General features: G+C 35.8%; 2 protein-coding genes and 1 long non-coding RNA gene across 3 annotated transcripts; 2 read left to right on the top strand and 1 right to left on the bottom strand.

Moving 5' to 3' along the window:
* The first annotated feature begins 2276 nt into the window (after positions 1-2276).
* LOC112284040 (putative plastid-lipid-associated protein 12, chloroplastic) lies at positions 2277-5604 on the top strand. The gene is made up of 11 exons (XM_024523539.3): positions 2277-2814; positions 2971-3024; positions 3184-3258; positions 3523-3645; positions 3788-3979; positions 4161-4244; positions 4373-4465; positions 4596-4649; positions 4820-4902; positions 5065-5172; positions 5411-5604. The coding sequence occupies exons 1-11, from the start codon at positions 2536-2538 to the stop codon at positions 5490-5492; spliced, it is 1227 nt and encodes a 408-aa protein (XP_024379307.1). The 5' UTR covers positions 2277-2535; the 3' UTR covers positions 5493-5604.
* Positions 5605-6415: 811 nt separating this feature from the next.
* Positions 6416-8738, top strand: LOC149989190 (uncharacterized). The gene is made up of 3 exons (XR_016503460.1): positions 6416-6757; positions 7171-8026; positions 8426-8738. It is a non-coding gene; the product is annotated as an uncharacterized LOC149989190 (long non-coding RNA).
* A 346-nt stretch (positions 8739-9084) lies between these two features.
* LOC112284042 (pterin-4-alpha-carbinolamine dehydratase 2, mitochondrial) lies at positions 9085-11128 on the bottom strand. Its single transcript, XM_024523543.3, has 6 exons — positions 10932-11128; positions 10628-10736; positions 10209-10315; positions 9844-9967; positions 9573-9641; positions 9085-9435 (listed from the first exon to the last, which is right to left on the bottom strand). Exons 1-6 carry the CDS (start codon positions 11025-11027, stop codon positions 9341-9343), a joined length of 600 nt encoding a protein of 199 aa, XP_024379311.1. The 5' UTR covers positions 11028-11128; the 3' UTR covers positions 9085-9340.
* Between the last annotated feature and the right edge of the window lie 7498 nt (positions 11129-18626).

The following is an 18626-nucleotide window of genomic DNA, read 5'->3' as shown; positions in this document are numbered from 1 at the left end:
TTCCCAACCACAGATTGTGCAGGACCCAGTTTGCGCTTTGACCTTTGTACTTCCTCCGCCCATTATTCATACATGCGAAAATAAAGGCAACCATTTACGCAACCGAAATGCAGGCATTAGGGATTTATGGTTTCCACAGAAGAGGAAGACTATAATTATAAATACACACATGTTTTTTTGTTACTAGGATTCAGGTTTTTTATGAGAATGTTTTTGTGTATATGGCTATTTTGATTTTTGTTCATTTAGAATTACGTGTTAGTTAGGTATCTTTACCTCAATGGTCCCCACCCATGTGATAACTTTTTAAGATCACTTTCCAATTTGATTCAATCACACCAACAATAAGCATTTACATTATTTTTAGTGTATTTTATAGGCCTCAAAGCATGAAGTAATCTCATGTCTTATAAATGCCATCATATTTATGTTTATTTTACAAGATCATATAAGGTAGTTTCTAGATTAAGTTTAACGAGGGTATTTATACTTTTTACCATGTGCTTTCACAATGTATAATCTCATATTTTTTTATGGGTGTTGCTAATGGTACCACAATGTTTTCTATTGCCACCACAACTTGTTTTCTATTCCCACCCACAAATTATGGAACATTGCTAATGTACACACAATGAATAAAGTTTACATTTTTTTTAGATGTGTATTTTAGCATTCCATATAGTGCATTGGAATGTGCAATGCAAGTTTAAGGTTGCTTGTGAGAGTATTAGCAAAAAAATATGATAGCATGTGGTAGTAGTAGTTAGAATTGTGGTGGCATAAACACCACTCTGTTTTAGTACATTACTTTTGCATGACAACTTTTATTATATCTTTTAGCTTTATTCTTGTTTTTTTTTTTTTTTTTTTTTTTTTTTTTGGCATACCATTCTTCTATCAAGCCATTCTACTTTGTCTTAAACAATTATTAAACAATAATCTTTGAACTAATTTAATGTAGCCTTAGTTCTTATTGATATAGGTTTTATTTATGTTTCTAGTGTAAGTATGATATTTTAAGGCCTTCAGCCTTTTGTAATGACTATATGTAATCAATAATATTACTAAAATAAAATTATATTAAAATTAAAATTTTAAAATTTGGATCATAGCTTGAATTAATTCATGGTAAAATTTGATCTATTTTAGAAAGTTTTTCAAAAAAAATTATAGTTTTTAATATTAAAAGTCTATAAGTAGATGTTTAAAAATCTAAACATATGAATTATCATTTACTATCTTTATCAAAAGATTAGATGATTTTTGTTTGAATAAATTTATGGTTATTTAAATTTTTTATTTATGATAATATATTATATTTGAAATTATTTATTATTTATTAATATATATATATATATATTCAAATTCTTCATATTTTTTGTTATATTATAGTTTATTTTATCAATATTTTTGTCCTCCATATGTATCATATTGTAGTATGGTTTTTTAAATGATTAAAATCTAAGGATAAGGAGATTACCTCAATAGATGAAAAATTAATCTTTACAATCAATTATAAAAAGGCAAATCTTTTTAATGTATTATCAAACAATGTGTGAAAGTTTATCCAAACCTCAACTTACCAAATAACACAAATCAACTTTTTGTAACCTTCTATTCAAATATCATTAAAAAAATAAAAATCATGCTATAATATTTGTATCATAAGAATCATCTTCTATTAAACCTAAATATATAAAAAAAATCCTTACATATGTGCTTGATATACAATAAATAAAAATGCTCTTCATCTGCACAAAAATATGAAACAAAATAGCAAAAGATGTGCATTTACACAATAAGGAAGCTCAGTTACAAGACAAAGCCATAAAGAAGTCTTCTCGTTGACCAAAATCAAAGAAATCGTTAACCAACAGAAAGCCTTGCACAACCTAAAGAAAGACCTCCACTTTACTATTTATACAGTAAGTAAGTTTACATCTTTTCAGTGCCTAACCACATGGGTTTTTGCAAGTAACTCTATATGTTTGCAGAAACCAAAATGAAACACCATAAATCCTTCTAAAAATTGAAGCTTTACACCAATTATGGATGGATGTGAAGTCTATCTCTCTGTGTTTGTGTTGGTATAGATGGATGAAGCGATGGTTTTGTGGACGCAGGATAAAGGGCCCTTTGTTTTTGTTTTGGGCTTTACATTGTGCGATCGTCTCCACCTCAGGCTCTGAAGCCCCCCCCCCCCCCCCCCCCCACTGGCAGCGGAGACAATTGTGCTTTTATGGCTCCACGACGTTCATGCAACCAGGAACGTGCATTTGGCAGCTCGGAATCGTTGGGGGTTGTGGTCCTTGCCTTCCAATTGTGTAGAAAAAATAACAAAGTCAATTAGATGCGGCAGGATTGCTCGGGAGTGAGTGAGTGAGTGAGTGATTCAGAGTTGCCTGACTCCCTCAGGTTAGAGAATTGTGAAGAATTTGGGAAGTTTTGTGAGGAGAAGAGTTTTAGATTCGGAGGTTTTGTATTTCATTGAGGCGAAAGGCGGCGTCGTCGTCGTCGTTGTTGTTGTTGGAGGTGATGGCGACCCTGGGATTGAGAATTCAGCAAGTTTACTCTGATGGAGTTTGTTCTCAATCACGTGTAAGCACTAGATTTTATGGCGATAGGTGTTGCAAGTTCAAACAAGTGGCTAGGAATGGCGCGGGGATTGTGGTGCACAGGCAGCAAATGAAGATCACGGCTATGGTGGCTCCAGCCACGCAACAGGTGGCGGAGAATTCAGGCGAGACTGCATTGGTGGAGGCCTTGATTGGAGTGCAAGGGCGCGGTCGCTCTGCTTCGAGTAAACAGCTTCAGGTTTTTCGGAATTCGCTAGTTCGATTTCCGATTTTTTATGATCTATCGGTGGAACACATTTGGGTTTCGAACAATTTGTTTGAAACATTCTTGAGATAATATTTGCAGGGCTTTCCAATCAGTGCAATCTGATTAATTTTTGGGGGCTTTTTTCAGGATGTAGCTGAGGCAGTGTCTGCACTGGAAGCCACGGGCGGTGTGCCAGAGCCTGTAAGCACGCCCACCCAAAATCCCTGAAATGTTTTCCTACTCACATATGGACTGCTTGGAAACGTAGCCATTTCTCAAGAGCTTGACAATTGTTCTTTGCTCTGGAGTTACCACAATTCGGAGAACACAGCTTCTGATTCCCCTTTCTTTTGGCAACAGACAGGGTCACCACTGATCGAAGGACGATGGCAGCTCATGTACACCACCAGGCCAGGAACCGCATCGCCGATTCAGGTAAAATTGAGGAGAAGTGGTGGTCACCCTTTATTATGCACCTTGCTCCTTGACTGTTTGAAACCCTTTTTAGGGATTCCTAGTATACCGTAAGGCATCGTCTGAAGCCTATGTTCTCTGTTCGGTGCATGTCCAAGTGCTACATGTACAGCCTTCTTAAGCAAGTTGCAAGGTTTTTCCATACTCCGTTCATTTACCTTCACAACGAGGACATAGTATTCCAAAGCTAAGATTATGGACACTGTGATGATGTTGTTGACGCAGAGAACCTTCGTGGGAGTGGATGCTTTTGCCGTTTTTCAAGAGATTGTATTGAGGGGCACTGACGATCCTCGTGTTAGCAACATCGTCAGATTCTCTGAACAAATAGGCGAGCTTAAAGTAGAGGTATGATCGAAAGAAAGAAAAAAAAAAAAAAAATATATATATATATATATATATATATATCGTTTCAATGTGGAGTTGAATTTTTTCAAATTGTAGAGAAGGGGATACATGGATATGAATGATGATGTTCCAATTTTGGCAGGCAGCTGCATCAGTAAACAGTGGAGAGCGGATTTTATTTCGCTTTGACAAAGCCGCATTTTCCTTCAAGTTCTTGCCTTTCAAAGTTCCTTACCCTGTTCCATTTAGATTTTTGGGGGACGAAGCCAAAGGTTGGCTTGATACAACTTACTTGTCGCCGAATGGGAGCATTCGGATATCTAGAGGCAACAAGGTATGAATACCCACAGAACTGTGTTCTACATACTGTCAAATTTTCTGTGTTTGTGTTATGGATTTCAGTATTTTTCTCAAAGTCAGTGTTGTATATCCACGGCATCAACATGTGAATCTCGCACCCTCCATTTCAAGGTTTATTTATTTGTTTGTTTGTTTGTTTGTTTTTATTGTTGTAGGGGACGACATTCGTTCTGCAAAAGGATGTCGATCCGCGGCAGCGGCTGCTTCGAGCAATTGCCTCAAAGGCAGACGTTGAAAAGGTGAAAGCACGGTGACAAAGTCACAAATGTATTTTGCTGTATCACATATCAACTTTTCTGGCAGGTGTTGATTTTTTTCTTAGTGCTTAACATTTTTCTGAACACGTTTTCTATTCTCTGGACGACAGGAAATTGATGAGCTCGTCAAAAACAACCCAACAAAAGCTCCTACTGATTTGTCTATCCTTGCTGGAAAGTGGCGTCTTTTGTGGAGTTCTCAGGTAGACTGAGAGACCCTGTTTATTTATTTATTTATTTTTGAATTTAGGCTTAACAAAGTCCATGCACATTCCGTAAAATTTCTTAGAGGAAATCTAACATTGGTATTGTCGAACTTGATTGGATTTTCAGACCGCAGATGCTAATTGGCTTCAAAAGGCAACCTCAAACATTCCAAACTGGCAGGTAGTTCTTCTGGCTCTTGATTCTAGGTGTAAAGTTCCGTTGGTCATGAGTAACGTATCCCGTTGAATAAGTTTCATGCAAAACGTGCTAAAAATTGATAGATTGATAGCACCATGCTTTTTTTTTGATGTTTTTTTGTATTTCTTTATTTACTTATTTTTGCCCTGCAGATAGTGAAACCGGAGACTGGAAGATTCGAGAATCTGGTTCGGTTTCTCCCCGGTGTTCGCCTGAGAGCAAGAGCACGTTCTGAGTAAGCATATGATAGAATTTTTGTACTTCAGAATGATGTTGAGAGGAATGTAGCTCCAGGGTTAGCAAGGCCATGTATACTTCACATTTCACTCAATTCCAATCAATTTCACACAATTTTATTCAATGTCTGCCCTAAATAAAATAAAATTGGTCGATACAGAACCATCTCCGAGACACGACGGTCTGTGAATATCGAGGGAGCGGATCTGGAGTTGGGAGAGCTGAAAATACCATTGAAAATATCTGCGGAAGGCTACACTGATATCCTGTAAAGTTCTTTCTCTGTCTCTTCTTTTTCTGTTTTAATCATTCAATTGGTAATGCTTGACAACACATGTATAGGAATATTCTTTGTTCTGATTACAGTCCAGAATAGAAAGTCTGATCCACAGAATGGGATTGATGCATAACTCTATTCTAGCGTCCATGCAGAGTGATCTAACTCGAAAACCCAGAAATTTTGCCGAAACCACGAAATTCATTCAGCTGTGTTGGGTGGTGTACAGGTATATAGACAGTAAAATCAGAATTGCGCGAGGGAACAAAGGAAGTGTGTTTGTGCACATCCGAGAGCCAGATTCTGAGTAGAACTTAAGCCCGTTGGTCTTCACTATTTTTGATGGTCCTTTCAAGTAATATTTTGAATAGCTGAGTTTGCAAAATGCAAAATAAAGATTCAAATGTCTGTGTTAGTGCTCCATATCACACTACTTCATGACCGCGTTTGATGTGCTTTACTTTCATTGTACGTGGCTTCCACATACTTCATTTGAGCCATATTTAATTGGAGAGAATTGACAATCTGCTGTCCTCACCACAGGAGAAGATAGATAGTGTAATGGATCTTAAGACATCACATTGCGCATTTTTCAATATAAGACGATACTTGAAATGTTTCAAACAGATTTCAAGCTGTGCTATGTTATTCAAATCCTCTAATCTTTCACTGTCCAAGATTCAACGCGTAGTACTAATATCTAAAAAATTAAAAACTGAGCAAGAAACCAAAGAATCATTACCAAAGCACATTGTTCTGTTTAGAAAGCATTTGTTTTCATACTCTACGGTGGGAGGATTGCATAAAATCTTTAGAAGTGCTACTAGCCTTCCATAGAACGCTAAATATCTACGTTAGAAGATCGAACTCACAACGTAAAAACCGAGACATGAGTAACAATCTTGCTTCTAATCACTGACCAATTTCTTAAAGATTGCAACGGAATGGAACGACTCAAGGATCATACATGAAACTCTTGCATTAGAATCCGAGCATGGAAAAGCAACCCAAAGACGTCTTTGTAGAATTCTGCATTGAAGAGGTAGTAGGAGCATGAAGAATTGAGTTTCCCGTATAAATTAAGACGCAGATACGAAGTTTCTTCATTACCCTCTTTCTGTCTGCATAATCCCAACTCTGGCCAACTAGAATGAAGACATATCATTGACGAACTGACTGCCGCAGCCGCAAAAGAGGAAGATCGGGTCATCACCACCTGCTGTCGTCTACCTCTAGAAGTGGGTCACGGCCTTCGTATCTTAAAACCGTATCTCTGTGTGATTTCTATGTGTCATGGCTTCCAGGTTCATATCCCTGGACGTTCGGCATCGGGATCAGTCTTGTATCCGATCCTCGGAGGATGTACTGCATTTTCGAGTGCAAACTTAACCGCGGGTTAACAAGTCTTGAGGGTTTCGAATTGGAGGCGTATCATAACCTGGAAGAAGTGAGCTGAGGAGGAATTAACGAACTTGGTGAGGAGGAATTGGTTGTTGGAGGGAGTTGTGAGTTCGGTCGTCTATCGATCAATCTACTGCCACTCCCAATTTGAATTGCACGTGTAGAACTTCATTAAGTGAGTTTGTTTGTTTGTTTTGTTTTGTTTTGTTGTGATTAAATTGTTGTGCTATTACAATTTGAGTTTGGATTTTATTCCGTTTGACGTGATCAGTAGTGCATGAAGCGTCTGTAATATTGTTCTGGTTGAGCTGTACGCGGGTTTCATTGTGGAGTAATATAGTTGTCTGACAACCAGGTTTTAGGATGCTCTAGAGGGATTTCCTATCACGAGAATGGGAACTAAGAATTGTTAAGAGACTTGTACCCTGTGCGTGCTTTTCATCTAAATTGCTACGTCGTATGCATTTGAAGGAAACTTGTGCTTAGAGTAAAATGGAGTGAAGCAGGGGACATTGTGAAGGGAAGTCAACAAATAGGGGCAGCAAGCTTTGGTATCTGATTGTGTCCAAATTACGTGCTTGTGTGCAGGTATTCGTTTTGCTGACAACAGCTTTAGAGATCAGGTGTAGAGTTTTACGATTTATTCCATGCGAGAATCAACGTATGCGAAGCAGAAACAAATATCACTTTGTTTTGGAGATAGAGATGGCGTTCGAGGGGGTGAAGGTTACGCAGGAGGTATGGCTCACGTGCGTTACACACGCCCTTTCTACCGAAACTGAAGAGATCATGGGGCTTCTTCTCGGTGACATTCAGTACTCTTTTTACAGAAGAGCATGCCGCATATAATCTTGCTATGAAACAATCTACAAATAAGAGAGGCCAATTACATCCCCTTGCTGCAATTCACCTTTCTTCAACGTATCAAGCTTCTCTCACAAAGCTTCTGGAGTACTGTCTGTGCCCTGTTTCCATGTCACTTTGGGATCGCTTACAGCAGAACAATATGAGGTTGAAGTCACTGAAAGAGGAAGCTGTACTGCTGCAAGCACGGCAAAAATCAGGGAGTTCTTCTCGTAGCTCCAACTCTGCAAGATACCCCTTGAGGATAGTGTACCATCTTGAAAGCCCTAATACTGACAGTCAAACTGGAAGAGGCAGGTCTTCATAGCGGGCGCATACTAAAGTTTTTATTACTTTTTGAGAGATGCCGCGTTTCTCAACAACTAACTTAAGCCTGCTGCTTGATTGACTTAAAGTTATCAAGGATGCGACTTAGAATCACTTTGATCAATGTAACAAGCAGTTTTAACCCAACTAGAAGCATACATGTATATTATCTATTACTAGCTGACATGTGGATTAGTGGTTGAGGGGTTATTTTTGTACAGATAGCTGTTCCTTCGGTTCAGAGGCATGGATAGGTGCTGCAGCACTACAAAAGGTGCACAGTTATCTCATCAATACCAATTTATTGTAGTGTTAAGCGTACTTCAATTTTGCACCGGAAATGTAGCTTCTGCTTTCACGTTACATTTAAGAGTTCACAGTTGCTTGATAGGTTGAGGTGAAGTTATCATGGAACCTGGAAAATGTAGTCTGTTGTGCTCTGTTTCCATTAGTTCTACATGAAAAATGATAAAAAGGAATAAAAATGTCGTCTCCGCTATTCTGAATGTTGTGAGCCTCACTTATCCTTTAGATTTGGACTTGGTAGAGTGAGTAGTGTGGTAGACATGGAGTCGATACATTTGGATGACAAATTGTTGTGGTTTGTGTCTTCTCGAAAGTAGGTTTTCTGCGCGAAAAAGTAAAGATAAATGTGCCTGTTGCTTGTGCGCAGACAGCTGCAATGTGTGCAACGTTGAGACAGTGGGAAACGATGAGTAGTTGAGGCGGTAGATGGACAGTTTTGAAGCATTTTGAAACAGCGAGTTACTGAAGTTCAGAATTAAGGAACGTGGAACTCGCCTAAGCTCGTGATACTGGACTGAAATTGTTGCAGAAACAAGGGTAGATGGTTCGGAAGAATGGATTGGAGGGACTATATTTTATGCATGTTCGCTGCTGCGCATGTTTTATCACAACCAAGATGTGGCTTACGTGATTTTTTCCCATGATTTTTGTAGTAATCGATGTCTATACATTTGTTTCTGATGAGCAGTATTTTTAATACGTGGGAAATCTGTAAAAACTGTTATTGTAACTGTCATTGTGTGGGCAGGTGTCAGAGATAATCCTTTCATGTGTTGGCCAATGGATCTCGACCCATTACTCTATTTCTTTTGCTCAACACTATTTTCCCACGACCAGGGAGAACCTCGTTGCTGCCTATGTTTGCTGATATGGAATCTCTGTTCTTTGAAACAATCAAGTTGCACTTGGTTGATGAGTTACTTAAATTTAGAATTAAGTCACACATGTAGAGAGAAGAACATGTGCTGAATTCAGTAATTCTATCATAGAGACTGGGAAGCAGGTGGTTATTACGTGTACAAGTGCTTCGTTATAAACCTCAGAATTCGAAGCGTAGAAGCTCGATTTGCATTATCTCTGACACCTGCTCACACAATGTCTTCAATTGGATGCCGAAAAACGAACCAAACGCAGACACCAAGTACCATGCAGGAACTGGGTCTTACTGCATATCAGTCTTAATAAGCCCACGTAGGCTTGATATGTTCGAGTTTCAAAACGTACATTATCGCATCACCTATCCAAACTATTTGCTCCTGACCAGAAAAGATGATTCCAGAGGTTACTTAGGAGCTGCTTTTGGTTTACGTACAAGATCTGTAAGATCTAGAGCCCCAATCTTTGCTGCAACAATGAAGTCATTCTCCGTCAGCCCACCTGCATTATGCACAACCAAGAAAATCAGGGAAACCATCTTATGTGTGCATGAACCCGAATTGCAATACAGACGTTACCACGTTTGACTCGGAAATTATGGCAATTCTCAAAATAGAATGAGGTTGTCCAAGGTGTACCGACTGCATGAGTGGACATATTGATGCTCAACTGATTCCAATTCACTAAGTGCAGGTCTGGATGATGTCCTGTAAACAACTCTCTTACAGTATAATATTAATAACAGGGAAACATGGACACAAGAAAATTCCAGAAACTCAGTACACGATTTCAAGAAACTGTACCTTTCTACCAGACAACCACTTAACATGATAAATCAAATGTACATTAAACTGTCTTTAAAGTGCAACAGTAAATGCAGTACAAACTACATGATTGAAATCAACAAACCTTCTGCTTCGGCAACACCCGCAACCCTCTTCATGATCTCAAGTCCTTTCACAAAACTCTTGGCATTCCAGTTTCTACATAATTGCGGTATCCCATCAATTTCCTTGAGATCCCAGCCTGGAACCTGCACTTGGGAATCACGAATGTAGAGTTATAGACCACAAATGACCCTAATTCTTACCGTTCCAAACTTCAACAGCCATAATTGGCATCATCAACCAAATGAATAACAAAATGATGATAAAAATGTTTCACTTCTTCACATTCACGTGTAAAATATTTTACCCTTCAATTCTTGCGCATCGATTGCAAAAATTCCAACCACAAGTCAGAACATCAAATAGGCAACAAGCTAATTGAAAGACCTGAGGAAGCATCGACTGGGCTTTCTCTTCAGACAGGGGCTGGAGCTTGCCAGTCTCACAAGGGATACACTTCTTCTGCTCCAATGTCATCTCGGAAGAGGAACCTTCTGCATTCATACGTAGCTATCAGATGCGGCTCTCGGGAGCGTCAATCTATATTTACTCGTATTCTCGCAACGTATCAACAGAACAAATCGCCTTCACGAAATAGAGATTATTCAAAAGCGCGATCTCGTCAAACCCCATCCCTCCACAAAAATATCGCACGAAGCGAAAATCTCAGTTAGACTTCAAAATTGGGGCCAGAATACAACCACTCTACAACCACTCTACAACCACTCTACAACCACACAGCGAAATTCAGCACCAACCGAACAATCGGCAATTGTAGCCAAAAAGAAACGATAGAATATCGTCACCTTGGCTTGCAGCACGGATCGGAACCCACGAGTAGGGCGCTTCTCTAGTCTCTGTCAGCCTCCCGGTCCTCCCGGCTCCTCCAGAGCACCCAAAACCTCCAATAGATATCTGAGAGCAAAGTAGGACAGGAAGGTAACTGGCCAGAGCAGTCAAACCCATCACCAAACACACGAAGACTTCACATCATCATCGTGAAATCAGCATGGGGTGCCTGAGCACGGAATTAGGAATCGCTAAAGCATAGACGTATTCCTCCCAAAACCCACCTCCCATTTTGCATCAATTCATGGGACGATTGCTCACCGGAACAATTTTCTGCAAATTCGTGCATGGTGGTGGCAACCGGGAGAAACTCCATGCACTGCCAGCGCGTCCCACAACTGTAAACGCTTGCTGCATCCTCACCACTGATCAACGTGAACCCACCAAACACATACAACTTACCAAAAGCAGGATCACGAAAGTTCACAGTTCAAATCGCTTGAAAAAACCAGCTCTCGATGCAAGTCCATATTGAAATTTGGACTACCACGCCAACTTGAAAGCTGCCCACCCGTGAACTTGCACAGCACCACATGCCATTCGGCTGACGTGGCGACAGCGTGGACGACTAGTTGAGGTGATGTGGCGACAGCGTGGCCTGATGTCGGGTCTACTAGACTCTAGGTCCTGCAGTTTGTCCTCATGACCAGGCCAATGTAGATTAGGCATCTACCTATCTACCTAATTGAAGTCACTAATTCTACATCAAATTAGGCAGTTGACATACCACTCTCTCGTCACAGTATTTAGAGCCGTGATATATCGGAAGGTGTTTATAATAATATTTTGGTAAAGTCTACATATTGCTTGCATTATGAGTAGTTAATAAGAGTACCTCAGAAAGTGTTCTTCTTGTATTTCAAGTTGGAAAAATTGGCCTTTATTAAGTTCATAATGGAGATGTCAAATACCATTTTATTGCAAACAAACATCAACCTTTTAAAGTGGCCAAAAAAATTAGGTATTTTTCAACAATCTTCATATTTTGCAATTGTATTGTCATAGTCTATTTTTTTTTCTCTAATTTGGTAATTTTTTTATTATAAAATATAAAAAATAAAATTTTAATTAGATTAAAGTTCTAAGACATCCACGTCTTTTTCAACCAATCTAATCCTTGTTAAGAAAATAAATCTAGAAAGAATCTAAAAGATAATATATTAATGTATTAGTGAAAAAAATAAAAAAAATAAAAAATAAAAAAAAGATAGTTATAATGTAGAAAAGAATTGAAATGGATATTATTAAATATAAAGAGATTAGAGAGCCTTAAATCAAGACTAAAATATAAAAGAAGGTATTTACAAGATTAATCATGGTGTCTATCTTGCTTTTATATTTATTAGCTATAAAAAAAATCTTTTGAAAGCTTCATATGAACTACAAAGCATGTAACTCAAGTCTTAAGTTGGAAGTTGTTTCCAATGGAACTTTTCAAAAGTAAGTAACTTAATAGATATATATCAAAAGTAATAAATATATATATATATATATATATATATATCCACAAGGAATCATTTCTATCTCCATTAAGTTACTTACTTTTGAAAAGTAATAGATATATATCATATATATATATATATATATATATATATATATACAATAGAAGAAAGTTCTCAAATATTCTTGATAGTTTTGAAAAGGCCCTAGTAGCTCCTAGTAGATTTTAAGAAGAATTTAAAAGATTGTAGAAGATTTTAAAGAATCTTAGATGGTCACAGAAGATTTTTAGAGGTTTAGATATTTATAAAAATTAATAAAGAAGGATCTTAGGCTTACTTATCTTCAAAACATCAAAAAAACTCTTTTACTGCAATATTATTACAAATGGAAGCAAATCACAAGTTCTATCCAATAGTCTTCTATTCTAAGAAATTTTTAGTAGTAAAAATCAACTACAAATCTATATCAAAGAACTTTTTGTAATCATGGATTTATTTCAAAAATAGCATCATTATCTAAAACATACTTCTTATCCAGTCATTATATATACAAATCACAAGCATCTTGAATATTTCATGGCAATACATGTTTTGAATTGTTGCCAAGTCCATTAGAGTATGTCTTTATCAAGATTTTTATTTCAAGATTACTTTTCTACTATATATATATATACATATATATATATTTTATCAAATACCTTTTCTAAATATTTGTATCTTGTATCAAAAGAAAGAAAATATATTTTTTTGCCAATTATGGTTACCATCTACAACTTAATGGTTTTGACTTTTCAAAAGTTAATAATCTTGCAGCAAAAGATTTGACAAATCATTTATCTGAGCTACATGTACTAGTGAAAGTACAATTAAAAAAAGCTCAAAACAAAAAAAATTCAATGTAAATACCTATCACAAGGAATAACGTCAATTCTACATTGGCAATAAGGTATGATTACTTTGTTGTAATATTAAGACATTGCAATAGTCACAACCTTCAAAAAAACGTAATCGAGATGAAAATCTCCAAAAACAATATATTCTTCTTTGAATAGATGGCAAGATGTAACACATTTGGTATCACGACCTTGGAAGAGAGTCCCAATGTTTGGTGATTTTAATGGAGATAGAAATGATTCCTAATGGTATTTCAATTATTTTATTTGAAAGAAATTACAAAGGCCTTAATAATGATTATATATCAAAGTAGTCTTCTTACCTTAGAATGGAACATTATCAATGATTAAGAGGACCTATCAACTATCTTTGAAGGAAACAAAGATTAAATTAAGTGACAAATATAATTTGTCACATCTTAGACTTCATCAACATAATATCACTATTCCTCATGGAACTTGATTTTAAAAGGGGGAATAATGTTATAAACATTCATATATATTTTTATTATTATTCAAATAATATGATAGACAGAAATTGGTAAAAATAAATTAATTTGATAATATCTTATAGAGAAGCTTTTTAGAAGTTTTATAGACATATTTTTACCTTTATACTTTTCTACAAGTAATTGATAGGTTGAATACTTAGCTAACAAGTTAACTAAGTGTTGCACATATTAAGAGTTTGTAATATAAGCTAACTATATGGTGCACATATAAAAAACTTGTCTTACAAGTTAAAATACATGTTGAAACAAGATCAATCTATCTCAAGTGTCCAAGACCCTTCTAATCCACAATAACATAAAATTTCATTACAAAATTAACTAAAACTAAACCTAAAATTGAACAGAACAAAACTGAATAAAACTAAATAGAATGAGATACGGAAGACAAAACTAAGCAACTAGAATTACGACATAATAGAACAAAATAAGAAGATATAAAATCTAATTTTATTAAAAAAAAAGGTCCAAAGCCATACCTGATCAGATGCTTCAAAAGGCCTTGACTAGTCCTATTTATACTTTGTTCTATGATCCCGAACTTTCTAAAATACTTCTAAGTGATAGATTTCATTTAAATAATCACCTTAAATTCCTTCTAGAAGGTTCTATGGTGGGCCATATATAGATAATCATCTTAAACTCTTTCTAGAATATTCTATGATGGATCCTATCTGATTTACTAACTTAACCCCAATTCTAGAAACTTTCATGGTTCTAACTATCTATTCCTATATAAATATCTTATCTATATCATGTTATAGTTAATCCCCCTCCACTAATGTGGAACGTCTTTATTGGATGGGCCTGAATATGTGGCAGAAGCTTGAGGCAATATTTGACATTAAAAATCACTACAAAAATATAAAAAAGTCCAAGCGATTGACGTGCTAGTTTATGAATTTGGATTGATGTAGTAGATAGCAAGTTGGCATTGGAAAGTAATACTTGATGACTATCCCTGAAGATCTTGCATTACTTGTGGTTATTTATATATTATCTTTGTTGATTTTGTATAATAAGGAGGGGATATTGTGCATCTTGTAAGATCATTGTAAGCCATTATATAAATTCTTCCATTGTTGGGTTGTTGGTATCAATGAGACAATGGAGAATTACTAGGATAATTACATGCTAACTGGTATTAAAGAAAAATGGTGATTGATCAATACTTACTTGAATACTATCATTATAAGCAGACTCTAAGGACGTCTAGTATTCATCTCAATTATTATAATGAACTACCACAAATACCCACATCATATCCTCCAAGGTCTGATTTGTATGTTCTATTTGCCTATCTATTTGGAGATAGAAGACTATATACATGACAAGTTGTGTGCCTAATAGCTTGAACGAGGCTTGCCAAAAACTTCTTATGAAGCATAAATGTTGATTTGAAACAATGACATAAGGTGATCCATGGTGATGAAAGATGGTATCAAAGAAGACTTGTGCAAACACTGGGACATTAATATCCGAGAGTACTATGGCCAAGTAAAGTTGCTTTGAGAGTCAATCTATAAAGATGACAATTGCAGTATGATCACAAGACATCTACAGCAAATATGTAATGAGATCCATAGTCACCTACTCCCAACATGCTATAGGTAGTAGAATTGGCTGCAATAATCTAAAAGATGCTATATTGTGTGATTTATTACATTGACATGACTCATAAGAGCGTATACAGGCTCAAACATCACAATCCAAATCTATCCAAAATCATATCCTTGAGATCCGTTCTAGAGTCTTTTCTTGTCCCAGATGTCCAGATATTAGAATGTCATGTCCCTCTTAAAATGTGCATCTGGAATATAGCATTGTCAGAAACATATCTCTATTTCTTGCAATAGAATAAGCCATCACTAAAAGTTTAATCTTGATATTATATATTGTCTACCTTTAACTAATTATTAACTATCTTGAAATAAGCATCCAATGCTTAGCTTCCTTCTATTCTACCTCTTTGGTTAGATTTGAAATGATATTATTAATGGTAGCAACTTCTGCCTTATCTTTCTATTTGTTTTTTAAGTCTAATCTCCTCAATAAGGTATTTAGCATGTTTTCACATTTATTTTTATTTAAGTTGGATATCCAAAAATTACAATTATTCTTTTCAATGATGATGTTGTGAATTCATATTTTTTAGATGCGAATTGTATAGCAAGGGTTGATCGTCAATCCAAACAACCATTGGCTTTCTCAACAAATAGTATCGCCACACCTTTGTAGCATGTATAATTGCTAATTGCTCTCGATCACATACAAAGTAATTATGTTCTATCCTTCTAAGCTTGCATGATTGAAATGCCACAGATTGAAGGTGCCTACTAAAGTCTTGTTGAAAGATTGTTCCAATAGAAAAGTCAAAAGCATCAATGTTAAGTGTACAAGGAAGATTAGGATCATATGGTTGTAATATTAGAGTAGTAATGAGTGTCTTTTTCAACTTATCAAAGATTCTATGTTGTTCTTGTTTCCATTCAAATGGAGCACCTTTCTTCAATAGGTTTGTCAATGAGGCAACAATGTGAGTAAATCACCAAACAAATTATGATAATATCTAGCAAGGCCTAAAAATAAGTGGACTGTAGAAGCATCTTTGGAGATTGGCCAATCTTCCATTGCTTTCACGTTATTTTGTTCCATATGCATGCCTTCAAAAGACACCATATGCCTCAAAAAGATGACTTTTGACTTCCAAAGTTCACATTTTGATTGCTTGTAATAGAAGTGGCTATCTTATAGCCGGTGCAACACTTCTTATAGGTGTTGCTCATGCTTTTTAGGGATTTTACTATATATAAAGATATCATTAATGAAGCCGACTACATACTTATTTATAAGGTCCCAAAATAATCTATTCATGTGACCCATGAAATAGGCTAGAGCATTGGTAAGGCCAAAAGGTAAAATCATCCATTTATAATGTCTTTGCGTGTATAAAATGCTATCTTTTTTACATCCTCTCTTGTAATAATTATTTGCTAATAGAAATTTCAAAGCTCCAATTTACTAAAGTTGATTGCTCCTCAAAGTTAATCAAGAAGATCATCTATGCATGAAAGTGGATATGCATTTTTAACAATCTACTTATTAATGCCTCAATAGTCAATACAAAGGCAAAGTCCACCATCCTTCTTGGGTGCAAAGAGTACGTGTGCTTCCTATGGTGATGTGCTTTCTCGAATGAGGCCTTTCTCTAAAAGTTTATCCAATATCTTTTAGACCTCTTCAAGTTCTTTTGGTGCTAAGTAATAAATTGGTTGACTTATTGGTTTGGCTCCAAGAAATAATCCTATTTTAAAGGAGACACATCGATTAAGAAGAATGCCATTAGACAGGTCAATTGGAAAGACATCCCAATATCCTCGTATAAGTTGATCTACCCATCCTACTCCTTCCATTGTCTTTCTTATTATTGTTGCAAGATTTGGAACCACCATATATATTAGTTGTTTATGTTGTATTTACTTCTTTATAAAGGTCATTTCTACAAATAAGTCTTTTTTTGCAAATTATCTTTTCTCTTCACTAAATATGGAGGTACAAAAAATCACCTTACGTCTAGCATCTTTATAAGAGATTGTCTTTACTATTCAATCAACTTGCTTATTTTCCATCTCTAGCCATAGCATACCAAGGATAATATCATATCTTAGCTTTGTCACCTTAAACTTCTCTCTTAAGATGTAGGTGTCAATCAATTTCAAGGTTTTTTTTTCACATATCTTACTTAATATATTCTCTTGATCATCTGCAAGGTATATATATTTTTTCTTAATTACCTTTTTTTTAATTTTAAATCGGTTGATAATTTCAATTGAGATGTAATTTTTTGTAGAGTCACAATCTACAAGAACTTGACATGGTTGTCCTCTTAGTAGTTTTGTTAGATGTACCAATCAACTCTTTTTATTGTTATATGAGGTCATGCCATTTGTCTCTGAGAGATAATAGTAATCCTCAGTATTATCCTTCGAAGCTTTTATTAACGAGCCTTTTTTTCTTGCTCTATCTCATTATCAATTTAATAAGTTTTGAAACTATGAACCGGCCTTGTTTTGCTAATGCTTGAACTTTGACATTTTGGATAACCTTTGAACTAATGGCCTAGTTCTCGATAATAAAAACATAATTTCTTTTGTATCAATATTTTTCATTTTTTTTGTATCAATGATCATTGTAAGACATCAATCTCCATTGATTGTTGTGCCATAGTATTTAATAGTAGTATAGGACTTCGTGCTATAGGTCGTGCTCCATGATTTTTGAAATCTATAGTATCAATCTTCTTTGTAGTCTAAATCGTCTCTTCAAATGTTTATGGATTCTTTAGCTCCATCTCTTCTTGGACTCTAGATTTTAAACCTTATAGGAATCAATCCATCATCTCTACCTCCAAAACATTGCTAATTTGAAGACATAGGAACTTGAATCTAGAGACATAATTTTACACCAACTTAAATTGTGCAACACTTGCTAAATAATCATGTACTATCTTCTTTGTATTCATGGACCAAAATTGATTCCTAAACTCAATCTCAAACTCCTTCCAATCAAAGAATCCATCTTGAGCTTCATAGCTTTGAACTCGATGTTGCCACCAAATGGTTGTTGCATCTCTCAAATAATTAGCTGCATATATAATTCCTTTAGTGGTATTTGCTACAGATAGTCGGAGGTATTGTCAGATGTTGAAGAGCCATTAACATACATCTTCTTGTCTTAAAGCCTTACAGTATATACTAGACTTACTCAATTTCAATTTGTTAGGTGTTAAGTCCATTATCCTCAAGGCTTCTATTTGCCCTTGCAAAGTAGCTATGTGGCCTAAGATGTATTGTATTTGAGCTTCTATTTGGGATTGCTTCACCATATCTCCCATGCTATAATTTCTCCATTGGACTCTATTATTGTAATTCCTTCTCATCTACTAGCTGCCTTTTTAAGAGTAGCTTGTAGTAGCCTCAACACAATACCCAATGTGACTATAACAATTGAGCTTGGATTAGATGATGACTATTGAAATACTACCAAAAGAAAATAGTCTAGCACTCGCTCTGATACTAATGAAATAAGATCAATCTATTTCAAGTATCCAAG

The sequence above is a fragment of the Physcomitrium patens genome, chromosome 6 (assembly GCF_059467195.1).
Source record: "Physcomitrium patens ecotype Gransden chromosome 6, ASM5946719v1, whole genome shotgun sequence".
NCBI lineage: Eukaryota > Viridiplantae > Streptophyta > Bryopsida > Funariales > Funariaceae > Physcomitrium > Physcomitrium patens.
The sequence above is the reverse complement of the archived record's forward strand: the minus strand, read 5'-3'. Positions and strand labels throughout refer to the sequence as shown.